Here is a 15,847-nt window from a genome sequence, read left to right as displayed (position 1 = left end):
GTTTTTTTAAAGTCAAATTGTTTTGCAAGGCTTAAAAGCAAAAATATATCAGGATTCTACCTTAAGTGTATATATCCCTAATTCTTACTTCAGTGGCAACCACTTTTAACCTTTTTGGTTGTTTTCTGGTACTTAACTCTGTAGTTTAAATAACATGACTATATTGCATAAAAGTGTATACATAATTTTACTATTAAGTATTATGTATAGACTTCTTCTGTTATACCCCTCACGTACACTCTGTTCCTCCCACCAATTTTCAGTTGAATAAGTATTCCTTATTTACATCATTATGACATGTAAATACTGTTCATAGCCAATCCATGTGATGTATTTGGTCACATTTCCTTTTCTTGCTTAGGATTCTTTTGGAATGTTTCTTACTGATTTGCAAGAGCTCTTTGTGTGTTAGAAGTAAGTCTTTTAACATACATGCTGCAGGTATCTTTCCCTAGTTTCCTATCTGCTTTTATTTATATAATTGGTGTAGACATTTTTATAGACTAGATTTATGGATCATGCTGTGGACTGAGGATTCTGTTATTTGCTATTATATTTGGATGACCCACCTTATTATTCGTGGCTTGCCATCCTTGTGCATCTGGATTCATTCTCCCTGCATAGCCAGATATTAGATACTTGCTGTAGCCACCAGTTTACGTTCTTGGGGACCCCTCACCCTCAGGTCTGCTCCAGGTTAAAGGTGGGTTCTGAGGAGAAGCTGAGCAGAAACGCTGAGACATTGCTGAGGTATGAACTCCACTTTTATATAAACATAATTAATAGCACCAGCTCCTATCTGTCGAGTGCTTTGTAATGAATGTGCCAAGTATTTTGCCGTGAGGTAGTCGGTATTACTTTTGCCATTTTGTAAGAAACTGAAGCCTAGCTCTGGCTGAGTGGCTTGGTTGGAGTATTGTCCCATGCACCAAAACGTTGAGGGTTTGACTCCTGGTCCGGACACACACGCCTGGGTTGTAGGTCTGTATGTGTGGCAACTGATGTTTCTCTCCCTTCCTCTCTCTCTCTCTGAAATCGGTAAACATATTCTCAGGTGAGGATTAAAAAGAAGAAAAGAAACGAACGAAACTGAAGCTCAGATTAACAGAGTCAGGATTATTCAGTCCCTCTGACTTCCATGCTTTCTCCATTCTTCCATGATGTCTGTGTATTTCTGCGGTTAGCAGACGTTCTTCTGTCCTTTACAGTGCTGTCACGTGGTTCATCCTCTTGTCCAGCATGTGCTGCCTCGTCATTAGTCACTTAGTGGCCATCTTGGTTATCAGATAGATAAGAGATGTGATTATGAAGCTAAAATTATGAAGGTAATAAAAAATATGTAGGTAAATAAGATAAAGATTCAATAAGTTTGATTATATTTTTATTCAGTAAAGGATACTATTGGCAAAGTTAACTGATAAAAGAATGGGAGATAAGTATGATTAAAATAGATAATAGATTAATATCTAGACTATACAAAGTAACTCCTATAAACAATACTCAGAACAGCACACAATTTAAAATTTATAAATTGTTTATTTCTAGAATTTTTAATGTAATATTTTTTGACTGAGGTTGACCATGGGTAATGGAGACTGCAGATGAGGGGAAACTACTGTAGTGAGTGAAAAAGTAACAGAGTGGCAATTAACAAATAAAAAAATACGTGTACACAAAAAACCAGTACAGTTTATAATAATGTCTGTGGGGTGGGGAATGGGAATGAAAATAATCAAATCAGCTCCCCGGAGAATGTTATATAAAGGAGAGGCACTGGGATTGTTGAGTGGTAGAAAGTGATCAAGATTAGCTATCAGAGCTTTCCAAAACAACAACAACAAAAGGTTCTTATGACCTGCTAAGAATTGATGGAATTAATTGATAAGGCTCTTGCCCTCAAACTGAATGAAGTTTTCTGTTCTTCACTGGTGCTGGTTGGCGGTGCAGCCTTTCCACCGAATGGAAAAACACCAACTCTTAGACCAGGTTTCTCAATGGGGAGACTATTAACATTTGGGCCAGGTGGTTCTTTATTTTTGTGGCGAGTTTTCCTCTTCGTTGTGGGATGTTTAGGCAGCATCCCTGGCCTCTACCCACTAGATGCCAATAGCAACCGAAAGTGACTCCAGACATTGCCAAATGTCCCTGGGGAGGAAATTCACCCCTGATGAGAAACACTGTCCTAGACTCAAGGACTAGGTCAGCATAGACGGTGCCAGTCATGAAACTGATTGTGAGCAAGTGTGTCGACTTGCTGGTTTCACAGTGTTACCAAACTGCTCTCTGTGGTTTAAGAGTAAAGTCCAACCTTCACGTTGTTAAAAGAGAAGCTTAGTCTAACTGCTTTGGGAGCAAGAGATCTTACTGTTTCTGTATTTAAATTTCAGTACAGTTCTTCTGAACAGCAGCAACAATATTAACAATACCTTAAACTGCTTATAATTTCAGTTTGTTGATGTTAAGGGGAAAAAAACAGCTTCTCATCTGCTGTCTCATTGGAACCTCACAACAGCTTTACGAGATGGTGCAAATAGAGGGTTATCTGCATTTTTCAGATTAGTAGGCCAACATGCAGAATCCTTATTCCTGAAGTGATTTGGCAGGAGCACATGACCATTCAATTGGAGAGCTGGACCTAAAACCAAAACCTGATTCTTGGTTAAGTGCTCTTTTCATAGAGCTACTCGACCATGTTTTGAGGGTTTTTTTAAGTGTCAGGAAATTATCATCATTTTCTGTCATGGTCATTTCTGGTTTTAATCACCCAGATATTTCCTTTTTTGATGACTTTTGCCCAAATCCTTCAGGCATTTTTCACTCCTGTCTGCCTTTGCATCATCGTGCCTCCTCAGGCTTTCCAGATTCCCCACAAGCTCAGTGAATATGCTAGGGAGGCAGGACTTGGGAGACAGATCTGGATTGGAACCCGCGTCCAGGACTCTCTTTCTTTGTGGCCCCTCTGTACCTCAGTTTTCATCATCTATTCAGAGAGTCTAATATGTATTACTCACTCTTTAACTCCCTCAGTGATGTTAGGGGAAAGAAGTTCACACCTGGAAAAGTATCTACTCTACTTTTAAAGATCTCCCAGGAGAAACTTTCATCATCTCTGCTTGTTACCAAATATAGCATCTTTTCAAACTCCTCTCTGCTGCTTGCTGTTTGCTCCTGGAATGGATGAGTGGCAAAATCTCCTACCTGGAAATCTGTAAAGTACTAAAGATTTTTCTCAGTCTAAGACCTTAAGAGGCGAGAGGATGCTGACTATGATGGTAAAGGATTGTAATCCACTTTCTGTGAGAAATAAAACACTTTCTCCTTGCTATATAATTGAAACTTCAGTGATGCAAACATCAGCCTCCTCGTCCAAAGAGCCTTGCCTGCCTCTGTAGGCTCATTTCTCATACCTCCCTCCAATACTAACTGTGCTTTCTCAAGCATATCCTGTCCCTCATCCTGAAACACTCATCACGGTGCCTTTCTTCACCTGCACCTAACTAGGCCACAAGGACAGAGATCAAAGGTTGCTTTCTTCAGGAAGCCTTACTTGGTTCCCCTGTGTTGAGTCAAGTGCTTCTCCTCTACTTTCTTGGCCACTGGGCCTCCATTATAGCGCTTATCATGCTGAGTAGTTCTTTGTTTCTCCTCAGAAGACCTAAGTTCTTGAGGAGGTTTTGTTTTTTATCTCTGAATCCCACAGTCCCTAGCGTGATGCTCAGGACTTTGGTGCACAGTAAGTGCTCAGTGTTTTTTAAATGACTGCTTGACTCACCCTTCTGCCTGGAGAGTAGAAGACTTAGGGGGGAGATAGTAACTTTAGGTGTTGTGAAGTAGTCCAAAGAAACGGGGTAAATTTACTCTGTGTGTCTCTGAAGGACAGGAGTTTCAGACCCAGCGGCAGGTGGCACACAAAAGCAGGTTTTTCAGAGGCAGTGACTATCTAGCACATTTATTGGCAATGGAAGGACCTGCCTCACTCATGCGGTAAGATTGATCATTTACCAAGGGTGTGGTAGGAGGGAATTGTCAACCAAGTTTTTACCCTTTAGGGTATTCCAGCAATGTGTGCGGTCTTGCCAGGCCACAGAGCCTGCATGGAATGTATCTGCTTACTGGGCCCTGGGTCATCTTCAGCAGCCATGCCATCCTGTAGTTTTCTCCAGGCCTAATATGCTGGTGCCCTCAGCTGTTCATTGCATGATTTGGTTTCCAGAGCCTTGTAATTCTGGCTGCTCCCTGATCATGCTTATTTGTCAGTGTTCTTTGTACTGTGTGGTCCGAAGACCCGATCCCATGGTCCCAGGGATGCTTTGACAAAGCAGAGAATAGTGGAGCTGCTGCTTCCTCCATCCTGAGTCTGTTCCTAATTAAGCAGCATGAGGTTGCCTTGGCTTTTTTGGCAGTGGCCCTGCTGACATATACTAGGGGGAACCCCCCCAAAATGGAATTTATTTATTAAAAATTGTGTAGTTTTTCATACATGTTTAAACTTGTTACCTTCTGAGTACTGTCTGTTTGATGCTGTACACCTATCAAGATGTTTTTCCCACTGCTCAAAGCAGTTTTTGAACTTGTTGATATCGACATCTTTTAGCGCTTCTGCAGTTTTTTGTTTCACCTCATTCATATCAGCCAAACACTTCCTTTTGAGGACTTTTTCCATCCTGGGAAACAAAAAAAGTCAGTTTGGGCTAGATTGGGTGAATAGGGAGGATGAGGCACGGGTGGAGATCATGCTGTTTTTGGTCAAAAAGCACTGAACACTCAGTGTGGTGTAGGCAGGTGCACTCCTAAATCACCCATCATGAAATGGGCAAAAGCATTAAGTCTTCAGCAAAATTCACTGTAGCCAAATGCGGCCTCTCACAACTATGCCAGCTGGTGCACTGATACAGATGGGTTCCTAGAACACTCACCTGCCAAGGGAAGCCTGTACTACAAGGGGTCCACCCTCCAGAAGGTGGTTCTGGGTTTTTTGTGTCCCCCACCCCTCGCATTTCTTTGCAATTTGTACTCATCTGAAACCCCCAGGTCTGTTTCATGTGAGCCATTAAATCACTCCTTCCCCATCCTGTATTTGCAGTTGGTTAGTTTTCAGTTCTTTGTTTCAGCTTACTAGTTCGTGGAATATCAGAGAAGAACTCTGGAACAGCAATTTTCAATCTTTTTCATCTCATGGCACACATAAACTAATTATTAAAATTCTGTGGCACACCAAAAAAACATTATTTTTTGCCATTCTGACCCAAAAAAATAGGTATATTTTTGATTCATTTACACCTGACAACCTGACAGCTGTTGGGTTGGTTGGTTGTCAGTTTTGTTTTGTGGTGTGTGTGTGTGTGTGCGTGTGTTTTTTTTAATCTAAGGAAAAAGAGGTCTGTGCTCCTGTCTAAATAGTCAGATATTGCATGTCTTAAAAATTCTTGTGGTTGAAAATTGCTGCTCTAGAAAGAAGCTTTATCCTTTTGGATCTTGCTGCTTCTGTTCTTCATGTTCACTGTCTTGGGTCTTCCTCACCTCCTAAACTTTGTGCTGTCCACAGTTTGGTAAGCAGACCCATTGTATTTGCATCCAAATCATGAAAATATTGCCCAGCGCTATGGAGCAGATCCCTGACACCTTCCTCCAGTTGACCTCTGTCTCTTTATCAACATTTTTTCCAAGTCAGTTCTTCTGTTAGCAGGCAGTCTCTTAACTTTGTTCCATTACCTGGACATGTGGTTTTATTTTATCCTTAATATTCCTTTTCAGACAAGCATGGTGAGTGACAGGGACTTCCTTCCCTGTCCCCCAAACATATGAAGATATAGAAATGGCAAGAATTCTGCAGAGCCATGCATCAGCAGACTGACAAGGCAGCTGGTGCTAGGGAAGGAAGTCATTTGGGAGCTCTTTCTGACTTTTCATGAATTACAGTTTCTGAGATGAAAAATTAAAATAAAGACAGTTCATTTAAACATGGACCACCTTGTATTGGTAGCTTCTAACTTGTAGCATTGCAGAGATCAGTAAGAGATTGCTTTTCTTACCTTCTGCATTGGAAAGCTGGGACTGTCCCTCAGTAAATGTTTGCTGAATGAATCAGGGAGTTGGTTTCAGGATAGTCTTCACGTCAGCTTTGTCTTTCCAGATTCAGAGAAAGAACAATAAATGGCTTTTGCTTTCCCCTTCACCTGGCCACATACAAGCTTCTTCGGAACTAGCCAGAGCTCTGCCTCTTCCAGGCAGTCTTCCCTGACAGCTCCTGATCACACTGCTGTGTCTCTCCTCTGAGCTCTCATGACAGTACTTGGTTTCCATGGCTGCCCAACTGATGTGTTTATGTCTCATCTCCCCATATTCTGCAAAATAAGTTATGGCCCGGTCTTCCTATTGTTTTGTGCATTCTACAGTGTCAGGCAGTACTTAATTTAGCAAACTATTCAACCAGAAGCGTCTGCGTGAATTGTTGCCACCAGATGGCATCAGAGTCATTGCCATTGTTTTGAGATTCTTGGTCTAACTTTGAGCCAATTATTGTCAAGCTAGCAGTTAAAAATGCCTTTCTTAGTGAAGAAGCGTCAACTTATTTGTTACAGAAGATGCCAATAAATGGTACAGTAGAAACAAAGAAATTAACTAGACAAAGTTGTAACTTAGCATTTTCACATGGTAGACTGTTGTGTTCACTCAGCCCTTCCCTGCCTCTTGTCAGGCTCTGGACTTTCACCCCAGCAGTTGCTTTCTAGACCCTGACCGAACAGAATCTAACTTTCAAGGCTTCCTAATAGAAGGTGCCTTAATACTGTAAAGTGGCCTGAAGTCCTTGGTTTATATTTTTGGGTCATTTTTTTTTTTTTCCTGTAAAGGACAAATTAAACATTATAACAAGGTACTGTAATGTCCCCCCCTTTTAATATGTTGATTATTTTGGCTGCCTCATTGCAGTCTTTGCTCCCTTATATATGTGACTTTATGCAGTTTTGATCATGTGAAGCCATAATAAGAGCTCTCATTTACTGAACTCTTATTATGAATTGTGTACTGTTCTTGTTTTATATACATTACTTTTATGTAATTGTAAGAGCTGATATATTGACCATTAGTCAGGCTTTGGCTACTATCTTCTGAATACTTACATTATATTTATTGAAGGCTTATTTATTGAATATATTTATTGAATATTTACTTATATTGAATGCTTAACTTGTTAGGAACTGTTCAAAGAGCTTTTCATGCATTAACTTCCTAAGCCAAACAACCTTGTGAGAATAGATATGTTAAATCCATTTTACAGTTCAGAAAACTGAGGCTTATCAGGTTTGAGTGACTTGCCTAAGATAACACAATAAATAGCTATATTGGGATTCATATCTAGATCTTCTTGATTCTAAAATCTCTGGTGATTTCACTATATTGTATCATTAGGCTTCAGTGATTTCTGTTTGGACTTATTCTAGAAAGGGTCTGAAGATTAATAGAATCATTAAAATGGGGTTTGACTTTATATTTTTCTCCTGCTGCCAGATTGTTAGATCCTTGAGGACAGGGACTAGAGGTCATGTTTATTTCTTCATTTCTCTTCCCATTAAATGTAAAGTAAATACTTGATAGATAAATGAATGAAGCATTGGAAAGCTGGGACTGTCCAGCTTTCTTCTCCAAAGAAAAAGTTTGTGCACAGGTACTAGCAGAGCTAAACATTGAGAACTGCAGTGGAGAGATACTGGGTGTTACGCATGGCACCACTCAGGAGAGCGGGAGGCCGATACTCAGAAGCCTGAGCTCCCCATGGCATGTGGATTGTAGATCATATGGGGCAAAATCACCAGACACTGGGGTTGGGGGTTTGCAGTTGGGCTGAGAGCTGACTGGTTGGAGGTGAGGCAAGGGTAATAAATAAATCATTTCTTCAGATCTTGAGGACAGTTCTGAAGTCTTTCCCTGCGACTCTCTGTTTGGTCTCATGGGAAAGTAGCCAGGGGTCATCCCACCATATGGCTCAGGAACTGAAACATACATTGGGTCAGGATGTTATCTTGGGGTCCACGGTGTGACCATTAGTCAGGCTCTGGCCACTGTCTTCTGATGCCTTGGGGGTTGCTGCTCATCAAGGAGAAGGCTAGGTCTCTGAGCGGTATACGTAGAGAGGGATATGGTTGCTAGAACTAGGACTTAAAACTAAATTTAGTCAAAGTCATAAGGACACTTGGGTTCACTTCCTTGGGTTCCCAGGAACCCAAGGCTGCTTAATAGAACCGTAGCATGTTAGAACTTGAAGTGGTTTGAAAAATCAAATCACACTCTTCCTTTAAGGAGGAAGGACCTCCTTGGGGTGACCCCATGAGTTGGAGGCAGAATGCAACTTAGAATCTAAGTCTACCGGGCCATCTGGTTTCAAAGAGCCTAGTCCTGTCCCTAAATTAATCAATCCCTTGCTCCCTTCTCCCTTCCCCATCCCCCCTCCCTCCCCTCCCCTCCTGTGAAATGACTCCAAGAAAACCAAGGCTTTTCCTCACCACCCAGCAGTGCATACGAGAATAGTAGCTGCAGACAACCAGGCGTGGAAGGTGCTCTGAGCTGCAATTCCCAGTGTGGCAGCCGCCAGATCCGGGTGGCTGTTGAGCACTTGAACTGCGACTGGTGCCTGCGGTAAATGTAAAACACACATTAGATTTCAGAGCCTTAGTACAAAATAAGTAAAATATTTCATAAATAGTTTTAATATTGAGTACATGTTGAGATGGTAATATTTTGGATGTATTTGGTAAAATATATTATTAAAATTAATATTGTCTCTTTCCTTTTACTTTATAAAACATAGCTACTAGAAATCTTAAAATTAAATATATGACTTATATTACATTTTGATTGGGCAGTGCTGGTCTAGAAATCCCCAAGAATAAATACTTTCTCAAAAGTTTACTTCATTAAGTGCTAATTATCCTTTTTCTTTTTCTATTACACCTGCCACTCATCTGAGACGAGTGAAATCTAGTGAAAGGTGAAACTTGGGTGGTTGGAGAGGGAGATAACAGGTATTGGGGAGCAGAAGAATGGTGATTAGTCCAAACTTCTGACTTAGAATTGTTTTCTGTCTTTGGAACTCTTCAGCTAACAAGCCTGAGGTAAAGGCCTGAAGGGGGGAGAAGCGAAATGGACGTTCTCTGAAACAGAAATGTGCCTCCCTCTTTGGGTTTTAGTCTTGCTTTCTACTTACTTGTCTACATTTATTGATGTTTGGATGTCCAGCCCTTTGGCATCTCTGAGCCATAATGGAAGAAGAAGAATTGTCTTGGGCCACACATTAAGTACATTGTGACACATAATCACAAAAAAATCTCGTAATGATTTAAGTAAATGTGCGGTTTTGTGCTGAGCCACATTCACAGCCATCCTGGGCTGCGTACAGCCCACGGACCTCAGGTTGGACATCCCTGCGTCATGTGCCAGTTTTCTCGCACAAGACACAGATGAGTATGGCCTAGTGACTCCTCTCAAGGAGCTTGTGTTCCAGGTAGAGAATTAATTTGAACCCAGTCTCGTGCTCTAGATAAGCACTGTAAGAGGGTAGAAAAGAAAACGCTATTGGAGCACGGTGAGGGTAAGCTGCATTCTGCCTGGAAAGGACAATGAAGGCTTCATTGTCTTGGGTGTGGTGTTATCTGGCAGAAAGGCAGGTGGAAAAGGTGTTTTAGCCTGAAGGGGAAAGCCTGACTAAAAAGCATGGGGAGTTGTAGAAGATGACCCTTGGAATAGTAGTTTGGACCATATTGGGGGGGATTTGACTTCCTGTCTAAGGAGTTGGATCTTATTCTATATGCAGGGTCCAGTAGAGGGTTTTAAGCAGAGGAATGACATGTTCAAGACTGTTACAGATGCCACTTCAGTGCTCCTGAGAGGTAGATTGGAAGGGGACACACTGAATGCAGGAGGCTGAACAAGGCAGTTGTCGCAGTCAGCCAGGAAGGGACAGCATGGAATCAAATGGAAAAAGGAGAGGATGTGTACAGTAGAGTCGGGGAGGGATGAAAGGGAAGTGTCAAGTGTGGTCCCAGGTTTTCTAACTAAGATCTCTAGGGCGTGTCTTTGTCCACAGCTGGAAATGCAAGAGGGGATCAGCTGAAATGGAGCACAGAAGACGTGCCCTGGACTTGGGGGAGAGCTGCAGACGGAACTGGCTAGGGCTGAAGTGCTTGCGTCTGTGTTTCAGATGGTGACCCTCTTTCAGATGTGGATTGTCCCCCTCTATTTCACCTTGAAGCTGCACTGGTGGAGGTTCCTAGTGATATGGATCTTCTTCTCTGCTGTCACAGCTTTTATCACCTTCCGAGCCACCCGAAAACCACTAATACAGACAACCCCAAGGTGAGAATTTGGTACTGGGTGTTTAGGTAAAGCTAGGTTTCCTGAAGCAAACAGGTTGGGATGCATGGGAGGGGGGTGGGTTTACACTGAAAACATTACAGTTTTATATGCCATGGTTACTTGGCACTGGGCCCCACTAAAACAAGCTGCTGGGGAAACCTACCCACTCCTGACAGATTAAAAAAAAACAAAGTATTTTCCTATAGCTTACCTAATAGTTTATTTCAAGCTTCGTTCACATTAAAAGCAACAGTCCTAGCTGGTTTGGTTCAGCTTGTTGGAGAGTCATCCCATACACCAAAAGGTTGGGGGTTTGAGTCCTGGTCAGGGTACATACCTAGGTTGCAAGTGTGAGCCCTGGGAGGCAACCAGTTGATGTTTCTCTTGCTCTCTTCCTCTGTCACTAAAATCAATAAACATATATTTTTTAAAAGTAAACAACATAGTAAGCAAATCCTGGTGATCATTATATCATTTAAAATGTTGTTTTCTGCCCTGGCTAGCGTAGCTCAGTGGATTGAGCACCGGCCTGTGAACCAAAGGGTCGGCAGTTGAATTCCCAGTCAGGGCACATGCCTGGGTTGCAGGCAGAGTCCCCAGTAGGGGGCATGTGGAAGGCAACCACACATTGATGTTTCTCTTTCTCTCTTTGTCCTTTCCTTCCCTCTCTAAAAATAAATAAATAGAATCTTTAAAATATAAATAAATAGATATAAAAATAAACTACAAAATTAGGAACTTCCTATTATATTTTTTCATAGTGCCCTGCAGGGTTTTTTTTCGTAGAGCTTATTGTAATTTACAATGAAATATTACTTTGAGATTTTATCCACTGAACTGTAACTATGAGATTAGGAAGCACATCTATTTTGTCCATCGCTGCACACCCAGGCCCTTCCACACGGCCTGGCACATAGTAGCCTACTGTATGAATTTTTGTTGAGTGAGTGAATCTCAGCAAATTTGCAATTTTTCAACAAATAGTTCTTCCTTTTGGGGCACAAAGCACCTCCAGCCCGTATAATTCTTTGCATTTATCCAAATGTATTTTTTTACAATTTTTAAAAAATTATTATTTATTTATCTTTAGAGGGGAAGGGAAGGAGAGAGGGAGAGAAATATCAATGTATGGTTGCCTCTCGTGCATCCCCTGTTGGGACTTGGCCTGCAACCCAGGCATGTGCCCTAACTGGGAATTGAACCACCAGCCCTTTGGTTCCAAGACCTGTGCTCAATCCACTGAACTACACCAGCCAGGGCTGCATTTCTTATTTGATCCTCCCAACCACCTTGTGAGGTCATTTAATATCTGTACCTAACAGGAAAAAAAAAAGACTTTGCCCATTCATTCATTCATTCATTCAACAAGCACATACTGTGTGTCAGGCCCTGTGTTGAGTGCTGGGGATACAGAGCTGGATAAGACATGGTCCCTGCCCTCAAGGAGTGCTTGGTTTAATTGAGGAGATGGACCAGAAAGCACCTGTTTCAGTGCAGTTGGTAGTATAGGTCCAGGAGAGCCTAACAGAGGAAGTGGCCAGCCTCCAAGTTATGCCTACTTGAGCCAACGTCTTCCATGTTGAAAGTTGCTCTTTTTCCTGTGCCTCGGATGTTTCACTGTACTGCAACCCTTTGGCCGTCTGAGTCTCATTGTAAAATTTATCTTCAAGGTAAAGTTGGTGATCCAGAAGCCCGTCTCTGGGTGTGGTAGTTTATTTTATGTGAAGGGCCATTATATTGAAGATACAGGCTCTGTAGCCAGGTGGATGTGGATTGGAAAGCCCAGCCCCACCACTTGTTAATTATATGCCCTGTGTGACTTCACCTTTCTGAGCATTGAGTTCTTAATCCCTAAAAGTGTGTAAAAATTACTACCTCATATAGGATGACATAAAGAAAAAGTGTAATAAAGTATATTAAGAGTCACCGAGTCACAAATAGTATCAACTTCTAGCTAAAATGACTGAAAATAGTCCATAACCTGGAAGGTTTTTAATAATAATATTTGATAGTACTTTACTATTTCAGAGCACTTTCATAAACATCCACATATATTCACATAGCGTTTATTGAGCTATGTGTTACATACACCAGGAAATGGGCCCTGTATAAACCAGTGAGAAAGACAGCAGTTTCCCTATTTGGCAGGTAAGTGAATTGTCAGAGGTGATTTGACTTACCTCAGGTTACCCAGCGAATAAACCTCATATAGTCCAGATTCCTCCTCAAATTCCACACCCTTTCCATTGTGTCTCACTCCCATCCGTTCAGCACAAACCCTGGACGGTGGAACTGTGTGTGGTCTTTGAGGGCAGGCACCATAAGATGTTTAGGGCCTTTCCTTTGCCCAAGAATTTATCACCCCTGTTTTGCAAGGGTCACAGGCAGGGAGGGACCTTGAGCAGAGAGTCACAGGCAGGGACCTTGAGCTTTCTCCCTGGGGCCTGGCATTGTTGGCAGTAACCTCAGGAGCTAGACGGGCCTGTGCTGGTTATTTGAGCAAATTACTAAATTGCTCCTATACTCTCATTGCAGGTAGAATAGTGGCTCCTGATATTGGAGACCTGTCTCTCTCTCTCGCATTTAAAAGGCTCTGGTACATTCTGTTACCATCTTTCCTCTCTGAAACTAGCTGTAGTGAACCAGCCAGATCCCACACGGCTTTTCATTGGCTCCTAGGGAGGACTCCTCCTTTGGGAGCATTGCACAACCCCCGCTCCCTCCCAGCACTACCATCACACACACACACACACACATTACATCCAGTTCAGAGGTGTTCTTTGAGTGCTTCCCTCTTTATCCCTTTTACTCTGGGAAAACATTTTTTTCAGAAACAAGTCATTAGAAATCATTCACTTTATTATTGGCTTGTGGATGGGAGCAAGCAGTATTCAGATTAACCACACCCAGGTATGAAATTCTGTATCTAATTCTACCTCTTTTTTATTTTCCCTGGAATTCTGTCTCTGGACAAGAATTACTAGCCTTCTCCCTCTTTTCTTCCAAGCATAGCCGTAGTTACTAGTTTTCACTTCCTATTCCAACTAACCTGAACTTGGGATGTCAGAGGTCCACTGTGCTCTTCATTTGAGGCTGAGCCCGTTGAAGGCTCTTTTATTCCCTTGGTCAGAGATGAGGGAGATACAAAGGCCTGGCTCCCCAGTTCATGGAGGTGTTACTGCAGTTGAGGGAGGGAGTGTCCCGCTTTGCCTAGTAACTAAAGTTTCTCAGAAAGTCCTAAGCAAAGGGCCTGGTGTTCCCATTGATGTGATAATAAGAGATTCTGGTTGTCCAGAGGTCTCCAGAGTTTGTGTCTGCTATTAATTTTCTCTCCTTTTCCCAGGTTGGTTTATAAGTGGTTCCTGCTGATCTATAAAATCAGCTATGCCACAGGCATCGCTGGCTACATGGCCGTCATGTTTACCCTTTTTGGGCTTAACTTAATATTCAAGTGAGTACCCTTTTCTTTTTCTTTTTTGCTGGTGTTAGGGGAGGAGAGGCCGGTGGAATACCTCTCCTCCTAGAGCAAGTCCGGTTACTAACAGGGGGAATATGATACCCAGGATAGGAAACTTGAGCCATGGGGAATGCGAGGGTGGGCCCTCCACAATTGTGCTGGCAAAGAGAAGGGCATGTCTGGATAGTACAAAGTTAGAATTTCAAATCATTGGTTATATTTCCCAATAATACATATTTTAGTGGTAAAGTCTAAGAATAATGATTATAGCCAGGCACCTGTGACTCCATCATCCTTGTAGAACCGTTTTCCTTGTCCGTTTCTTTATTCCATCATCCACTCTGTCTGAGTGGTCTTACGTGCAAGGAGACTAGGAGTTGGCAAACTGTCCTGTTGGCCAAAGTGGCCTACCTCCTGTTGTTATAAAACAAAAAAATATTTCCCTGGAAAACAGTCACACCCATCTGTTTACATGTTGTCTGCAGCTGGTTCTGCAATGAAACAGCAGAATTTAATAACTGTGGCAGAGACCAAATGGGTCACAAAACCTAAAATATTTACAGTCTGGCCCTTCACAGAAAAAGTTTGCTGACTCTAGACTAGACATTTGGACTCATGGGATATAGTCGGCCACACCTGGCAACAGGTCCACCTAGAAGGATACGAGACAGGAGACAGCAGTCTTCATAGACTCAGTCCTTCAGGGCTGAGACCTGAGGGAATGAGACCACACAGATGGGTTTGGGAGCTACCTGGCCCAGAAGTGTTTCACACGCAAGGAACACATCCAGTCCGGTGTAGTGTGCTAATCACAGGTCCTGTTCAACATATAAGCATGTTGCTTTGTAACACAGCTGACATTCCACCTGTATCGGATTTCTAAGGAAACAGTTCTAGAGGGTTAACCTGTGGACATTTAAGTCCTGCTCCCTTGTTGGGCACTTAGGTTGCTTTTCTATGTAGTGTTATTACAGATAACATTGCTGTGTTGCTTCCCAATGTTAACTAGTAGTAGGAGTCTGGCTATTGCTTGATATTGTCATAAGCTTTCCAAAGATGGGTATCAATGTTCAGGTTCCCTCCACCTCCAACTGAGGCAGACGCCAAGAAATTCTGGGCTTTGGCGGGTGCAGAGAGTCGGGCAGGAGAGGGTGGAAACGTGGTGGTTCCCTGGCTGAGGTGGGGAGGGCCGTGGGTCACGAGAAATCCTCAGCCTGAGACAGTGCACTGAAGCGAAAGAGATTTAGGATTCAAATTTAAATTCGTGACCCCTGGCCTCTTCTCCAAACCTAGTATACTTACGTAGGAGTTTCTTTGAAACTGGGAGGGAGTGCATCTTACTTAATGTAGTGAGAGGACAGCCATGCAGTTCTTTCTTGTAGGGCCAGAACAGGCAGGAAGAATAAACAGGCCTCACAAAGGTTTACGGGAACCTATCAGTGTAGAGTCTAACACATGACATCAAAGAAAACCGAGATGTTTCCAGATATGTTCTTAACCTGTGTGGTTTAAAAAAATGAAAGTCAAGATTCTGCATTATGCTACTGATCAAGTTAATTGGTATAAGATCATGATGTCTAGTTATTAGGTTAAATATTATATATAAGATTGATAAGCAAATTCCGTTTTCTGAGGTAAGTATCATTTACAGCTTTAAGTGAACCCATACAGTTCCTGGTCCAAACAAAGGTACTTTTCCATAATAATAAACATTTATAGACTCAGAGTTGCAAATTATTGGTCCTTGGACTTATTAAAACAAACCTCCTGATATTACAGGGAAAACTTTGTCCTTATACCTGAAACCTATATAATTTTATACCCCAATAAACTCAATTTGAAAAAAAGAACTTTTTTCTTCTTGGTAATTAGGCATGGACCAAAATGTAACTTGATGACATTATACAGAATATGTATAGATGCAGCCTAAAATTTTACAGTAACTGGCATGTAACTGACTGATCTTTTTTCCTAAAAGCTGGGGTTGGCAAACTTTTTGTGTAAATGGTTAAACAATAAATATTTTAGGCTTTGGGATAA

General features: G+C 42.0%; 1 protein-coding gene across 1 annotated transcript in view; it reads left to right on the top strand.

Moving 5' to 3' along the window:
- RNF121 (ring finger protein 121) overlaps positions 1-15,847 on the top strand; it is a 78,423-nt gene that overhangs the window by 44,942 nt on the left and 17,634 nt on the right. The window contains exons 4-5 of the mRNA XM_037068680.1: positions 10,196-10,350; positions 13,694-13,801. Of these exons, the coding sequence (XP_036924575.1) occupies positions 10,196-10,350; positions 13,694-13,801 (263 nt within the window). The remainder of the gene's footprint in view (positions 1-10,195; positions 10,351-13,693; positions 13,802-15,847) is intronic.

This window comes from Sturnira hondurensis, unplaced genomic scaffold, assembly GCF_014824575.4.
Source record: "Sturnira hondurensis isolate 20B ecotype Veracruz unplaced genomic scaffold, ASM1482457v3 Scaffold0017746, whole genome shotgun sequence".
Classification (NCBI taxonomy): Eukaryota; Metazoa; Chordata; class Mammalia; order Chiroptera; family Phyllostomidae; genus Sturnira; species Sturnira hondurensis.
Note: the sequence above shows the minus strand (reverse complement) of the source record. Positions and strands in the feature narration are given on the sequence as shown.